Below are 14,474 nucleotides of genomic sequence, written 5' to 3'. Positions count from 1 at the left end.
GAAGCTGAAACTCCAATACTTTGGCCACCTGATGCAAAGAGCTGACTCAATTGAAAAGACCCTGACACTGGGAAAGATTGAGGGCAGGAGGAGAAGGGAATGACAGAGGATGAGATGGTTGGAGGGCATAACTGACTGAATGAGCATAGGTTTGGGTGGACTCTAGGAGTCGGTGATGGACAGGGAGGCCTGGTGTGCTGTGTGGTTCATGGGATCACTAAGAATTGGACATGACTGAGTGACTAAACTAACTGATATAATATTAAGTGGCTTATTCGCTCATGTCTGACTCTTTGCAACCCCTTACAACAACAGCCTGCCAGTCTCCTCTGTCCATGGGGATTCTCCAGCAAGAATACTGGAGTGGGTTGCCATGACCTTTGCCAGGGATCTTCCCAACCCAGGGGTTGAACCCAGGTCTCCTGCATTGCCAGCATATTCTTTACCAGCAGAAAAGCTTATAGGTGGCCAAAAAAAAAAGTTGATGTCACTAAAGGATGCTGAGGATATAGGACAATAGGAACTCTTAAACACTGCTGCTGGTGAAGGAGTTGCTTATATAGTACCTAAGGAAATTAACTTGAAAATGTGTAGTGAAGTTGAACATACCATATCATTGACCCAGAAGCTCTACCTTACACATGTCCAGTAAGCAAGATGGGAAATGATGCTGATAGAAACTTTTCTTTGTGATAACACACTAATAGATATAAGACAAATTTCCATCTATGGCATCATGATGGGAAATCAGTTTTCAAAAATTTTGAACATTTATAGCATATTCTTTCAATGGTGTGTGATATAGCAGTATAAACACATTCCAATATGGGCTAATTCAAAAATACAGTTTTGAGTGAAAAAAGGCAATTTGTCCAAGAATTGATAAGATTTATCTAAAAGTTTTAAAAATTACAACTATATATCATTCTCCAGTATTCTAGCCTGGAGAATCCCATGAACAGAGGAGCCTAGCAGGCTACAGTCCCTAGGGTTGCAAAGAGTTGGACATGACTGAAGCAGCTTCTACAAGTATAGACTGGATCATGTAAGGATAATTGAATATGTGGGAAAATTAGAAGTGAAGGCAAGCAAATGATAAACACAAAAGTCAGGGTAATGGTGACCTCTTGGCAAGGGGTAGGAGGACAGTGTGGCAGGAGAACAGTGTGGCAGGAACAAAGAGTGCTTCTGTATCGGTTCTGTCCTAATTACTAAACTGGAGGTGGACACAGGGGTGTTTTTATGTTCATGCCTTAAAATTTGCATATATGTCACATTGTTTTATGTGTGTCAAGCATTTCCGAACTTGAAAACTAAAAGTAATCGTTGACTCTAACTGTGTACTTTTTGCCAGACCGTTATTATCTGTACTTATTAAGTGACAGTGAAGCTTATCCCACCAATGGGCTTAACATACGTTGTTCCTTTTCCCTTAAAAATCTACTTACTCATGAATTTACATATAATGGGAAGGTTACTTTGGACCCTGATTACAGTCTCATCTCAAGTTTCCATAACCTCCCTAGACTTTCATTTTGTCATCTTTAACATCAGCATATAGTCGCTAATTCATTTTTGATGAAGATTATACAAATACATCATATTGAAACATGTTAAGAGTTATCGCTTCATTCAGATTCTGTCACCAAACACATGTTGAACATCCATTGTGCTACAGATGCTGTAGGGGGTAAAAAATTATTAGAATGCGATGCCTCTCCCCAAGGAGCTAGATTTATTCCCAGGCAACTAGAAGATGGTGCCAAAGGGGAGGTAATTGTGGAACAGAATCTGTTAAAGAACTGAGTAAGAGAAAGGAATTGGTTCTGTAAATTCAAGGAAAGTTTCAAAGAGGCAGCGTCATGTGAGGTGAACTTCCAGTGATTTTGTTTTTATTTGCTTGAATCAGGTCTTGTGACATGGGGATCTTAGTTGCACAATTCAGGATCATTCATTGTGGCCCATGGACCCTCTAGTTGTGGCATGCAGGCTCCAGAGCACTGGGACTTAGTTGCTTCGAGGCATGGGGGCTCTTAGTTCCTTGACTAGGGATTGAACTTGCGTCCCCTGCGTTGCAAGGTGGATTCTTAATCACTGGACCACTGAGGAAGTCCGCAGTTTGATTGTTTTGTTTGCTCTTATGTATGCAAAGCACCCTGTTATCCTTTCTATTTTTGACTAAGCACTCTAAGTCTTTCAGGGGAGTCACCAGAGCTCCAGAAAAAATGGGATGTTGTGAAAGACTCATGCATCCCATACATTTGCCTATTTCACCTGCTGTTGCCTCAGTGGAAGCCGTCCACTATTTCCATTTCAGTGGATGGACCTTAGTATCACAAGAACATGAAATCCTCTTTGGTTATTGGTGGACAGAATAAACAGATTCCATTTTACCCTTGTCTAGACTTGGGCAAAGAAAGTGCCCTAAAAATGCCACATAAATATTTTTTTTGGAATGTTGTGTCCCATGAATCATCTGGCTTAATTAGACTGGTCATTTTGTATCCTTTTTTTATATGACCAAGAGAACCAATATCTGACAAATTTTCTGTCCCGGAGAGAAACTTCTGGGAAAAAGTTAGCACTTACTGGATACCAGCTCCATCAAGCCACAGTGCTAATTTTTTTCTTTTTTTCTTTCTGAAAGAACCAATCATTGCTATAAGTATAGAAACATCCTAGAACCTTCTGGTTTATTAAAATCTTCAGAGGCAATGTTTTTAAGCTTTCAGCATAATGTTCAGTTGCCGTTCATAATGAGAATTTAATAGCGACAAGGGAAAACCCGAGTGTAGCTTCTCCAGAGATTCTTCTTAAAAGCTCGGTTCTGCTAGGAAAAAAAAAGCTTTTATAAAAAGAGGAGACGACCCGGAGGGATGGTACGGGGAGGGAGGAGGAAGGGGAGTTCAGGATGCGGAACACATGTATACCTGTGGCGGATTCATGTTGATGTATGGCAAACCAATACAATATTGTAAAGTAATTAGCCTCCAATTAAAATAAATAAATTAAAAAAAAAGAGGAGGTCTCTATTTTCTTTTCTTCTAGAATGATGCTTTTGAAACATTAGTCATGTCTTGCACACCTCTTCTCTTAATCCTCCAATGGCCTCCTAGAAAAAAAGTCTGAAGTTCTTTCTGTGGTTTGCTGGGCAACTCCACGATTTTGCCCTCACTTCCTGCCTCTTCTCCTCACACACTATGGCCCAGCCACAGTGGCCTTCTTGGCAATCCTTGATCTTCACCACGCGTGTTCCCGAAGGCTAGGGCCTTAGTGCTAGCTCTTTATCTGTCAGGATCACTCTTGCTCAGATTTTTTTTACAGAGCTTTCATTTTCATTTCATGCAGATTTCTGCTCAAATCTGCATAAATGCTACCTCCCCAGAGATGCTTTTCTGATCACCCTGTTTAGAGTGTAATTTGTATTGATCTCAGTACCTGTTTATGTGTTTCTCCATAACATACATTACTGTCTGGTAATATTATATATGCTATTATATATTGTCAAAATTTTAATTGAAGTATAGTTGATTTACAATGTTGTGTTAGTTTCAGGTGTACAGCAAAGTCATTTTGATTTTTTCAGATTCTTTTTCCTTGTAGGTTATTATGAAATACTGAGTAGAGTTCCTGTGCTACACAGTAGGGAACTTATAGGGAACTTGTAGGGAACAATAAGTAGGTCCTTATTGGTTATATGATAATATATTTTTATTTATGCTTTCTTTCTTTCTCTTAAATGTAAACTCTAAGAAGATTGGGGGCTTTGTCTGTACCCTAGCGTTTGGTACATAGTGGTTTTCAATAAATATTCATTGAATAAAGGAAAGAACTTACATTTCTGTTGCCTAGAAGAGAAAGGGTTAAATAAAAGTTTGAAGCTTTGTGGTGGTATCCATGCTGGTTCAAGACAGAGGTAGTGTGGATTTTTATAGAAAATACACAGAATGTCACATCAGAAGATCTGGGAACTTCTATTTGGCACCTCACTTTAGAGAGGTCTGAGTGTTGATTTTCTCCAACCAGATGGTTTAGACTAAAGCTGATAAGATCAAAGGAAATAAAGAAAGTGGGAAATTTTCATAAATCTTAGATTTTAATGTAATTACTGCCATCTCTTTCAGTTAGTATGTAAGTACAAAAGCAAAACCAGACACTCAAAATGTATCACTTTTAAAAGTGTATCTTCAGTATCTAATGAACTTTCAGTCATCATTAAAAGGAAAACTTACTTGCAATTTAAAAAATGAGTTGAAAGGCTGTTATAAAACAACAAAATATAATATTTCCATATGCATTTGTGAAAATGTAGTTATAAGCCTTGTTTTCTTGTCTCCTAAATTTGTCTTTAAAAAATTAGCTAGGATTTTCATATTGGTTCTTCCTCTCAGGAGTAAGTAGATATGCTAGTCTCAGTAAATTGCAAATTTTAATTTCATAATATTCCCAGCCATCTCTTAGGTATAATCATTGTGAGTCCTTTTGGGTAGATGAAAGAAAACAGCTAAAACCTGCTTCAAATTAGGTTGTTCAAATTCCCTCTTTCTAATGAGGAAATATTAGGAAAAATTTCTAATATGTAACAAAAAGCATCAGTAAAAAGATCAATTTCTAAGAGACTTTTAAAAGTAAGACAAGTATTTTAAATATTAATACTTGAATAAAGAAATGAGGGCTGGATTTTATAGTTGACTAATTCATGTCTTTTTTAGATGAGGGTCTATTTTGATGTTAAGCTGATTTATTTAATTTTTTTAGTCAATATTACTGCCATATTATTGAGATAGTTCATGTGTAATGAAGCTATTAAAATGTGCATGTTGAAGCCCAAGTATAATTTGTGTGTTTACTTGAGGGCGGTGGAGGGTGGTTTTGCTAAAATAATGTCTGTATGTATTTGGAGATGAAAGGTACATGCGAAGTCACCCCTGTGGAAGGAAACCAACTGTTTGTTTTGCAGGGCAGGACTTCAGTCATATACACAGCCTCAATTCAAAGAGCGGGTCTTCTGTGCTCCAGTCTTATTCCCAGTCTCTATTCTGTGTGCAGAATTCATTGAATAGAGTCTCAGAGAAGTGGAGGGACCTATTCTGAAAAGCCAGATGAGGGTAGTACCCATACATCACGCTGGGAGGGTTCCCAACGCTCAGTCAGCACTGAGCTCAGCTGTCAGCTCCTAATGGTACCTTTCCCAGCCATCTTCTCCCTGATGTTCCGGAAGTCCATGCCTTTGGTTCTCTGAGTTTATACTTTATATCATCTTCTGTATCATGTCTCATGTGGCATTTTATTATTCTCACGTGTCTGTTTAAGCAATCCCAGTACTCCGAAGTTCTTTTAGTCCATTTTGTATCTATAGCATAGAGCTCGGCCGATTGTAAGTGCTGACTGTATTTTTTCAGAATAAATAAGTTAATCCAAGTGCTACCCGTCACCCCGCCACCCTGAGAGGGACTGAGGGTGTCAGAGTCCAGCCAAAGTTGAGATGGCATGATCCTGGCTTCTACTTCTGACTCCCAGCATTGAGAAGGTGCAGGCATTGTGCACAAAGTTTTTGAAGACTGTCTAGAATTTTAAGCCCTTTTTTCCTCAGCAATGGTTCCTTTTCCAAATCCTTAATTTCCTTTTATGATACGAAGTGCAAAAGGATCAGTCACTGCCCCCTTCTCTTCTTTTCCTAATGAACCACTATTGATATTGAAAATTACTGGTCTGCTTGCCCTGAACTTCACCTTGGTTGCAAGGATCTCCCCTTCCTAAAGGGCTTCCCAGGTGGCACTAGCAGTAAAGAATCCACCTGCCAACACAGGAGCAGCAAAAGATACAGGTTCGATCTATGGGTTGGGAAAATCCCCTGGAGAAGGAAATGGCAACCCACTTCAATATTCTTGCCTGAGTAATCCCATGGACAGAGGAGTTTGGCGGGCTACATACAATCCATGGGGTCTCAAAGAGTTGGACACAACTGAGTGACTGAGCCCAGCACACAGCCCCTTCCTAAACCAACCCTCTAGTCCTCTAGGAGTCCTGGGTGTAGAGATGTGTGCATGGACTTTCTCCATGTGTGTGTGAGGTTTACCCTTGGCCCTGAATGAGACGGTCAGTGTCTGTGTGTGTGTGTGTGCGGTGTGAAGGGGAGGGTGGAGGCAAAGAAAGAAGACTGAAGAAGTTAAAATGAAAGTTGCTCAGTTGTGTCCAACTCTTTGTGACCCTCTGGACTATACAGTCCATGGAATTCTCCAGGCCAGAATACTGGAGTGGGTAGCCTTTCCCTTCACCAGGGGATCTTTCCAACCCAGAGATAAAACCCAGATCTCCCACATTGCAGGTGGATTCTTTACCAGCTGAGCCACAAGGGAAGCCCAAGAATACTGGAATGCATAGCCTATCCCATCTCCAGTGGACTTTCCCAACCCAGGAATTGAACCAGGGTCTCCTGCATTGCAGGTGAAGTCTTTACCAGCTGAGCCACAGGGAAGCCCAAGAATACTGGAATGGGTAGCCTATCCCATCTCCAGTGGATTTTCCCAATCCAGGAATTGAACCAGGGTCCCCTGCATTGCAGATGGAGTCTTTACCAGCTGAGCTATCAGGGAAACCCTTAAGAAGTTAAAGGGAGATTTAGAGAAGAATGTGAGTTTTACGGTCTCTGAAGATTTCTTTAATCTTCTTTTCTAGGTTGACTTTGGATTTGCTAAGAAAATAGGATCTGGACAGAAAACATGGACGTTCTGTGGAACTCCAGAGTATGTAGCTCCGGAAGTCATTCTCAACAAAGGACATGACTTCAGTGTGGACTTTTGGTCCCTGGGAATTCTAGTATATGAGCTCCTCACGGGCAAGTAAGTACCTTCAAGTTGTGTTCAAGTTGTGTTCAGCCTCTTCTTCTGAGAACTGCAAAATAACTTACTCATGATAATACATATATATATATATGTATATATATATATATATGTATATAAGAATTTAACATTTTGGAAGTGTTTTTGATTAAGCATGATGCCTTTTCCTCTTCACATTATGTCCTGTATAGCATGCTTTCTAGGTTGTAACATGGTGAAAATATTCAGGAAGCTACAGCAAAGGAGCACAAAACTGCTATAGTTTACCTCGAAGGGCTCCCCAGGTGGCGCTTGCGGTAAAGAACCCTCCTGCCAATCCAAGAGACAAAGAGACACAGGTTCGATCCCTGGATTGGAAGGATCCCCTGGAAGAGGGCATGGCAACCCACTCCGGTATTCTTGCCTGGAGAATCCCATGGACAACAGAGCTTGGGAGGTTACAATCTGTAGGGTTGCAAAGACTAGGACACAAATGAAATGACTTAGCACTCATGCATGCACCTAGAGGGGCAAGGCCTGTTGTTATAGATACTATATAATTAATACTTTATATACTTTTATATTAAGTATAATTTTACCTAATATATACTTCTATATAGTATTATATACCAATATACTAATGTATATATGGTATATATATAACTATATACTTTTATATTAATTATAATTAATACTTAACTATACTTTCACTATATTAAGTGAAAGTTTGGGGACTTCATCATCAAAATAAGAGGGAGAGTTGAAGTCGTGGGCTGTTATTATTTCCTCATGTATTTTTTTCAGTTGAGAAAATAGCAGATGTATTTCCATTAAATCCATTGATCAATTAAATTTAACCATATTCTTCCTTCTTCCCCATAAATCATTAACCAGAAATGCTAAGAGAAGGAAGCGTTGCTGGATTTAAATTTTAATCCCCTTGTCAACTGCTTTCTAGAGGTGCTGATGAACAGAGACCAGACACAGCAGGAGTTTTACAAGTTAAAATTGGATTGTCGTTCCTGAAGTGATAAAGAGCTGTATATTAATGAATTCAAGATCCCAAACAGTCATGCCCACACACACACACTTATACACATATGTGCACAAACACATATTACCTCACATTTGTAAAGCCTTTGCCAGCTTCCAAAGCACTTGCATCTGTTTTATCTAGTTTTGTTTTCACAAACTTATATAGAAGTTAAAGCAGGAATTTTTGTTATCTTAAGGTTTAAATTTGTATTATGATTATTTTATGATTTAAATGTTATGGATTAGAAGACTGGATCAGAGATCTACTCACTAAGACCTGGGATTTAATCTCAGGTCTTCTGACTCCAAATGAGACACGTTTTTTATTAAACACATGTGCCTTATACAAATGAATTTTTATTTTTTTATTTTATTTTATTTTTTTTTAATTTTAGTTTTTTATTTTTTAAATTTTAAAATCTTTAATTCTTACATGCATTCCCAAACATGAACCCCCCTCCCACCTCCCTCCCCATAACAACTTTCTGGGTCATCCCCATGCACCAGCCCCAAGCATGCTGCATCCTGCGTCAGACATAGACTGGCGATTCAATTCACATGATAGTATACATGTTAGAATGTCATTCTCCCAAATCATCCCACCCTCTCCCTCTCCCTCTGAGTCCAAAAGTCCGTTATACACATCTGTGTCTCTTTCCCTGTCTTGCATACAGGGTCGTCATTGCCATCTTCCTAAATTCCATATATATGTGTTAGTATACTGTATTGGTGTTTTTCTTTCTGGCTTACTTCTCTCTGTATAATCGGCTCCAGTTTCATCCATCTCATCAGAACTGATTCAAATGAATTCTTTTTAACGGCTGAGTAATACTCCATTGTGTATATGTACCACCGCTTTCTTATCCATTCATCTGCTGATGGACATCTAGGTTGTTTCCATGTCCTGGCTATTATAAACAGTGCTGCGATGAACATTGGGGTACATATGTCTCTTTCAATTCTGGTTTCCTCGGTGTGTATGCCCAGAAGTGGGATTGCTGGGTCATAAGGTAGTTCTATTTGCAATTTTTTAAGGAATCTCCACACCGTTCTTCATAGTGGCTGTACTAGTTTGCATTCCCACCAACAGTGTAGGAGGGTTCCCTTTTCTCCACACCCTCTCCAGCATTTATTGCTTGCAGATTTTTGGATCGCAGCCATTCTGACTGGTGTGAAGTGGTACCTCATTGTGGTTTTGATTTGCATTTCTCTAATAATGAGTGATGTTGAGCATCTTTTCATGTGTTTGTTAGCCATCCGTATGTCTTCTTTGGAGAAATGTCTATTTAGTTCTTTGGCCCATTTTTTGATTGGGTCGTTTATTTTTCTGGAATTGAGCTGCAGAAGTTGCTTGTATATTTTTGAGATTAGTTGTTTGTCAGTTGCTTCATTTGCTATTATTTTCTCCCATTCAGAAGGCTGTCTTTTCACCTTGCTTATAGTTTCCTTTGTTGTGCAGAAGCTTTTAATTTTAATTAGATCCCATTTGTTTATTTTTGCTTTTATTTCCAGAATTCTGGGAGGTGGTTCATAGAGGATCCTGCTGTGATTTATGTCTGAGAGTGTTTTGCCTATGTTCTCCTCTAGGAGTTTTATAGTTTCTGATCTTACATTTAGATCTTTAATCCATTTTGAGTTTATTTTTGTGTGCGGTGTTAGAAAGTGATCTAGTTTCATTCTTTTACAAGTGGTTGACCAGTTTTCCCAGCACCACTTGTTAAAGAGATTGTCTTTACTCCATTGTATATTCTTGCCTCCTTTGTCAAAGATAAGGTGTCCATATGTGTGTGGATTTATCTCTGGGCTTTCTATTTTGTTCCATTGATCTATATGTCTGTCTTTGTGCCAGTACCATACTGTCTTGATGACTGTGGCTTTGTAGTAGAGCCTGAAGTCAGGCAAGTTGATTCCTCCAGTTCCATTCTTCTTTCTCAAGATTGCTTTGGCTATTCGAGGTTTTTTGTATTTCCATACAAATCTTGAAATTATTTGTTCTAGTTCTGTGAAAAATGTGGCTGGTAGCTTGATAGGGATTGCATTGAATTTGTAAATTGCTTTGGGTAGTATACTCATTTTCACTATATTGATTCTTCCAATCCATGAACATGGTATATTTCTCCATCTATTAGTGTCCTCTTTGATTTCTTTCATCAGTGTTTTATAGTTTTCTATATATAGGTCTTTAGTTTCTTTAGGTAGATATATTCCTAAGTATTTTATTCTTTTCGTTGCAATGGTGAATGGAATTGTTTCCTTAATTTCTTTTTCTACTTTCTCATTATTCGTGTATAGGAATGCAAGGGATTTCTGTGTGTTGATTTTATATCCTGCAACTTTACTATATTCATTGATTAGCTCTAGTAATTTTCTGGTGGAGTTTTTAGGGTTTTCCATGTAGAGGATCATGTCATCTGCAAACAGTGAGAGTTTTACTTCTTCTTTTCCAATTTGGATTCCTTTTATTTCTTTTTCTGTTCTGATTGCTGTGGCCAAAACTTCCAGAACTATGTTGAATAGTAGTGGTGAAAGTGGACACCCTTGTCTTGTTCCTGACTTTAGGGGAAATGCTTTCAATTTTTCAGCATTGAGGATAATGTTTGCTGTGGGTTTGTCATAGATAGCTTTTATTATGTTGAGGTATGTTCCTTCTATTCCTGCTTTCTGGAGAGTTTTTATCATAAATGGATGTTGAATTTTGTCAAAGGCCTTCTCTGCATCTATTGAGATAATCATATGGTTTTTATTTTTCAATTTGTTAATGTGGTGAATTACATTGATTGATTTGCGGATATTGAAGAATCCTTGCATCCCTGGGATAAAGCCCACTTGGTCATGGTGTATGATCTTTTTAATGTGTTGTTGGATTCTGATTGCTAGAATTTTGTTGAGGATTTTTGCATCTATGTTCATCAGAGATATTGGCCTGTAGTTTTCTTTTTTTGTGACATCTTTGTCAGGTTTTGGTATTAGGGTGATGGTGGCCTCATAGAATGAGTTTGGAAGTTTACCTTCCTCTGCAATTTTCTGGAAGAGTTTGAGGAGGATAGGTGTTAGCTCTTCTCGAAATTTTTGGTAGAATTCAGCTGTGAAGCCATCTGGACCTGGACTTTTGTTTGCTGGAAGGTTTCTGATTACAGTATCAATTTCCGTGCTTGTGATGGGTCTGTTAAGATTTTCTATTTCTTCCTGGTTCAGTTTTGGAAAATTGTACTTTTCTAAGAATTTGTCCATTTCTTCCACGTTGTCCATTTTATTGGCATACAACTGCTGATAGTAGTCTCTTATGATCCTTTGTATTTCTGTGTTGTCTGTTGTGATCTCTCCATTTTCATTTCTAATTTTATTGATTTGATTTTTCTCTCTTTGCTTCTTGATGAGTCTGGCTAATGGTTTGTCAATTTTATTTATCCTTTCAAAGAACCAGCTTTTGGCTTTGTTGATTTTTGCTATGGTCTCTTTTGTTTCTTTTGCATTTATTTCTGCCCTAATTTTTAAGACTTCTTTCCTTCTACTAACTCTGGGGTTCTCCAACTCTTCCTTTTCTAGTTGCTTTAGTTGTAGAGTTAGGTTATTTATTTGACTTTTTTCTTGTTTCTTGAGGTATGCCTGTATTGCTATGAACTTTCCTCTTAGCACTGCTTTTATAGTGTCCCACAGGTTTTGGGTTGTTGTGTTTTCATTTTCATTAGTTTCTATGCATATTTTGATTTCTTTTTTGATTTCTTCTGTGATTTGTTGGTTATTCAGAAGTGTGTTGTTCAACCTCCATATGTTGGATTTTTTAATAGTTTTTCTCCTGTAATTGAGATCTAATCTTAATGCATTATGGTCAGAAAAGATGCTTGGAATGATTTCGATTTTCTTGAATTTATCAAGTTTAGATTTATGGCCCAGGATGTGATCTATCCTGGAGAAGGTTCCATGAGCACTTGAAAAAAAGGTGAAATTCGTTGTTTTGGGGTGAAATGTCCTATAGATATCAATTAGGTCTAACTGATCTAATGTATCATTTAAAGTTTGCGTTTCTTTGTTAATTTTCTGTTTAGTTGATCTGTCCATAGGTGTGAGTGGGGTATTATAGTCTCCCACTATTATTGTGTTATTGTTGATTTCCCCTTTCATACTTGTTAGCATTTGTCTTACATATTGTGGTGCTCCTATATTGGGTGCATATATATTTATAATTGTTATATCTTCTTCTTGGATTGTTCCTTTGATCATTATGTAGTGGCCTTCTTTGTCTCTTTTCACAGCCTTTGTTTTAAAGTCTATTTTATCGGATATGAGTATTGCCACTCCTGCTTTCTTTTGGTCTCTATTCGCGTGGTATATCTTTTTCCAGCCCTTCACTTTCAGTCTGTATGTGTCCCTTGTTTTGAGGTGGGTCTCTTGTAAGCAGCATATAGAGGGGTCTTGTTTTTGTATCCATTCGGCCAGTCTTTGTCTTTTGGTTGGGGCGTTCAACCCATTTACGTTTAAGGTAATTATTGATAAGTATGATCCCGTTGCCATTTACTTTATTGTTTTGGGTTCGGGTTTATACACCCTTTTCGTGTTTCCTGTCTAGAGGATATCCTTTAGAATTTGTTGGAGAGCTGGTTTGGTGGTGCTGAATTCTCTCAGCTTTTGCTTGTCTGTAAAGCTTTTGATTTCTCCTTCGTATTTGAATGAGATCCTTGCTGGGTACAGTAATCTGGGCTGTAGGTTATTGTCTTTCATCACTTTAAGTATGTCTTGCCATTCCCTCCTGGCCTGAAGAGTTTCTATTGACAGATCAGCTGTTACCCTTATGGGAATCCCCTTGTGTGTTATTTCTTGTTTTTCCCTTGCTGCTTTTAATATTTGTTCTTTGTGTTTGATCTTTGTTAATTTGATTAATATGTGTCTTGGGGTGTTTCGCCTTGGGTTTATCCTATTTGGGACTCTCTGTGTTTCTTGGACTTGGGTGATTATTTCCTTCCCCATTTTAGGGAAGTTTTCAACTATTATCTCCTCAAAGATTTTCTCATGGTCTTTCTTTCTGTCTTCTTCTTCTGGGACTCCTATAATTCGAATGTTGGAGCGTTTCATATTGTCCTGGAGGTCTCTGAGATTGTCCTCGTTTCTTTTAATTCGTTTTTCTTGTTTCCTCTCTGATTCATTTATTTCTACCATTCTATCTTCTATTTCACTAATCCTATCTTCTGCCTCCGTTATTCTACTATTTGTTGCCTCCAGAGAGTTTCTGATCTCATTTATTGTGTTATTCATTATATTTTGACTCTTTTTTATTTCTTCTAGGTCCTTGTTAAACCTTTCTTGCATCTTCTCAATCCTTGTCTCTAGGCTATTTATCTGTGTTTCCATTTTGATTTCAAGATTTTGGATCATTTTCACTATCAATATTCGGAATTCCTTCTCCGGTAGATTCCCTACTTCTTCCTCTTTTGTTTGGTTTAGTGGGCAACTTTCCTGTTCCTTTACCTGCTGAGTATTCCTCTGTCTCTTCATCTTGGTTATATTGCTGCGTTTGGGGTGGCCTTTTTATATTCTGATAATTTGTGGAGTTCTCTTTATTATGGAGCTTCCTCACTTTGGGTGGGGTTGTATCAGTGGCTTGTCAAGGTTTCCTGGTTAGGGAGGCTTGTGTTGGAGTTCTGGTGGGTGGAGCTGGGTTTCTTCTCTCTGGAGTGCAGTGGAGTGACCCCTAATGGGTTATGAGACATCAAAGGTTTTGGGATAATTTTGAGCTGCCTGTATATTGAGGCTCAGGGGAGTGTTCCTGTGTTACTGGAGAATTTGGGTGGTATGTCTTGTTTTGGAACTTGTTGGCCCTTGGGTGGAGCTTGGTTTCGGTGTAGGTATGAAGGCATTTGATGAGCTCCTATTGCTTAATGTTCCCTGAATTCAAGAGTTCTCTAATGTTTTCAGGCTTTGGGTTTAAGCTTCCTGCTTCTGGTTTTCAGTTTTATTTTTACAGTAGCCTCTAGACTTCTCCATCTATACAGCACCGATGATAAAACATCTAGGTTAAAGATGAAAAGTTTCTCCACATTGAAGGACACTCAGAGAGGTTCACTGAGTTACAAGGAGAAGAGAAGATGGAGGGGGTAGTTAGAGGTAACTGGAATGAGATGCAGTGAGATCAAGAGAGGAGAGAGCAAGCTAGCCAGTAGTCACTTCCTTATGTGCGCTCTATAGTCTGGACCGCTCAGAGGTATTTACAGAGTTATACGGGGAAGAGGAGAGGGAGGAAGTAGACAGAGGTGACCAGGAGGATAAGAGAGAGGAATGAGTAGGAGAGAGACAAATCCTGCCAGTAACCAGTTCCTTAGGTGTTCTCTACCGTCTGGAACACACAGAGATTCACAGAGTTGGATAGAGAAGAGATGGGGGAGAAAAGAGACAGAGGCCACCTGGTGGAGAAAAAGGAGAGTCCAGAGGAGGAGAGAGTGGTCAAGCCAGTAATCTCGCTCTCAGGTAAACTTGGGTAGTGAAGTTTGGGTTTTTAAATGTACAAAATTGACAACAAAAACCTAAGAGCAAAGATTAAAAATCTGGAGTAGAGGTTGGATTTTCAAAGATACAATATTAAAGAAAAGCAGAAGGAAAAAGGAAGAAAGAAAAAAAAAAGAATTA

The 14,474-nt window shown here is 38.5% G+C and overlaps 1 protein-coding gene across 1 annotated transcript in view; it reads left to right on the top strand.

The window, feature by feature from the left end:
- PRKG2 (protein kinase cGMP-dependent 2) overlaps positions 1 to 14,474 on the top strand; it is a 132,402-nt gene that overhangs the window by 95,032 nt on the left and 22,896 nt on the right. The window contains exon 15 of the mRNA XM_069593207.1: positions 6,679 to 6,842. Within this exon, the coding sequence (XP_069449308.1) occupies positions 6,679 to 6,842 (164 nt within the window). The remainder of the gene's footprint in view (positions 1 to 6,678; positions 6,843 to 14,474) is intronic.

This window comes from Ovis canadensis, chromosome 6 (genome assembly GCF_042477335.2).
Source record: "Ovis canadensis isolate MfBH-ARS-UI-01 breed Bighorn chromosome 6, ARS-UI_OviCan_v2, whole genome shotgun sequence".
In the NCBI taxonomy this organism is placed as follows: domain Eukaryota; kingdom Metazoa; phylum Chordata; class Mammalia; order Artiodactyla; family Bovidae; genus Ovis; species Ovis canadensis.
This window is presented reverse-complemented; position numbering and strand designations above follow the sequence as displayed.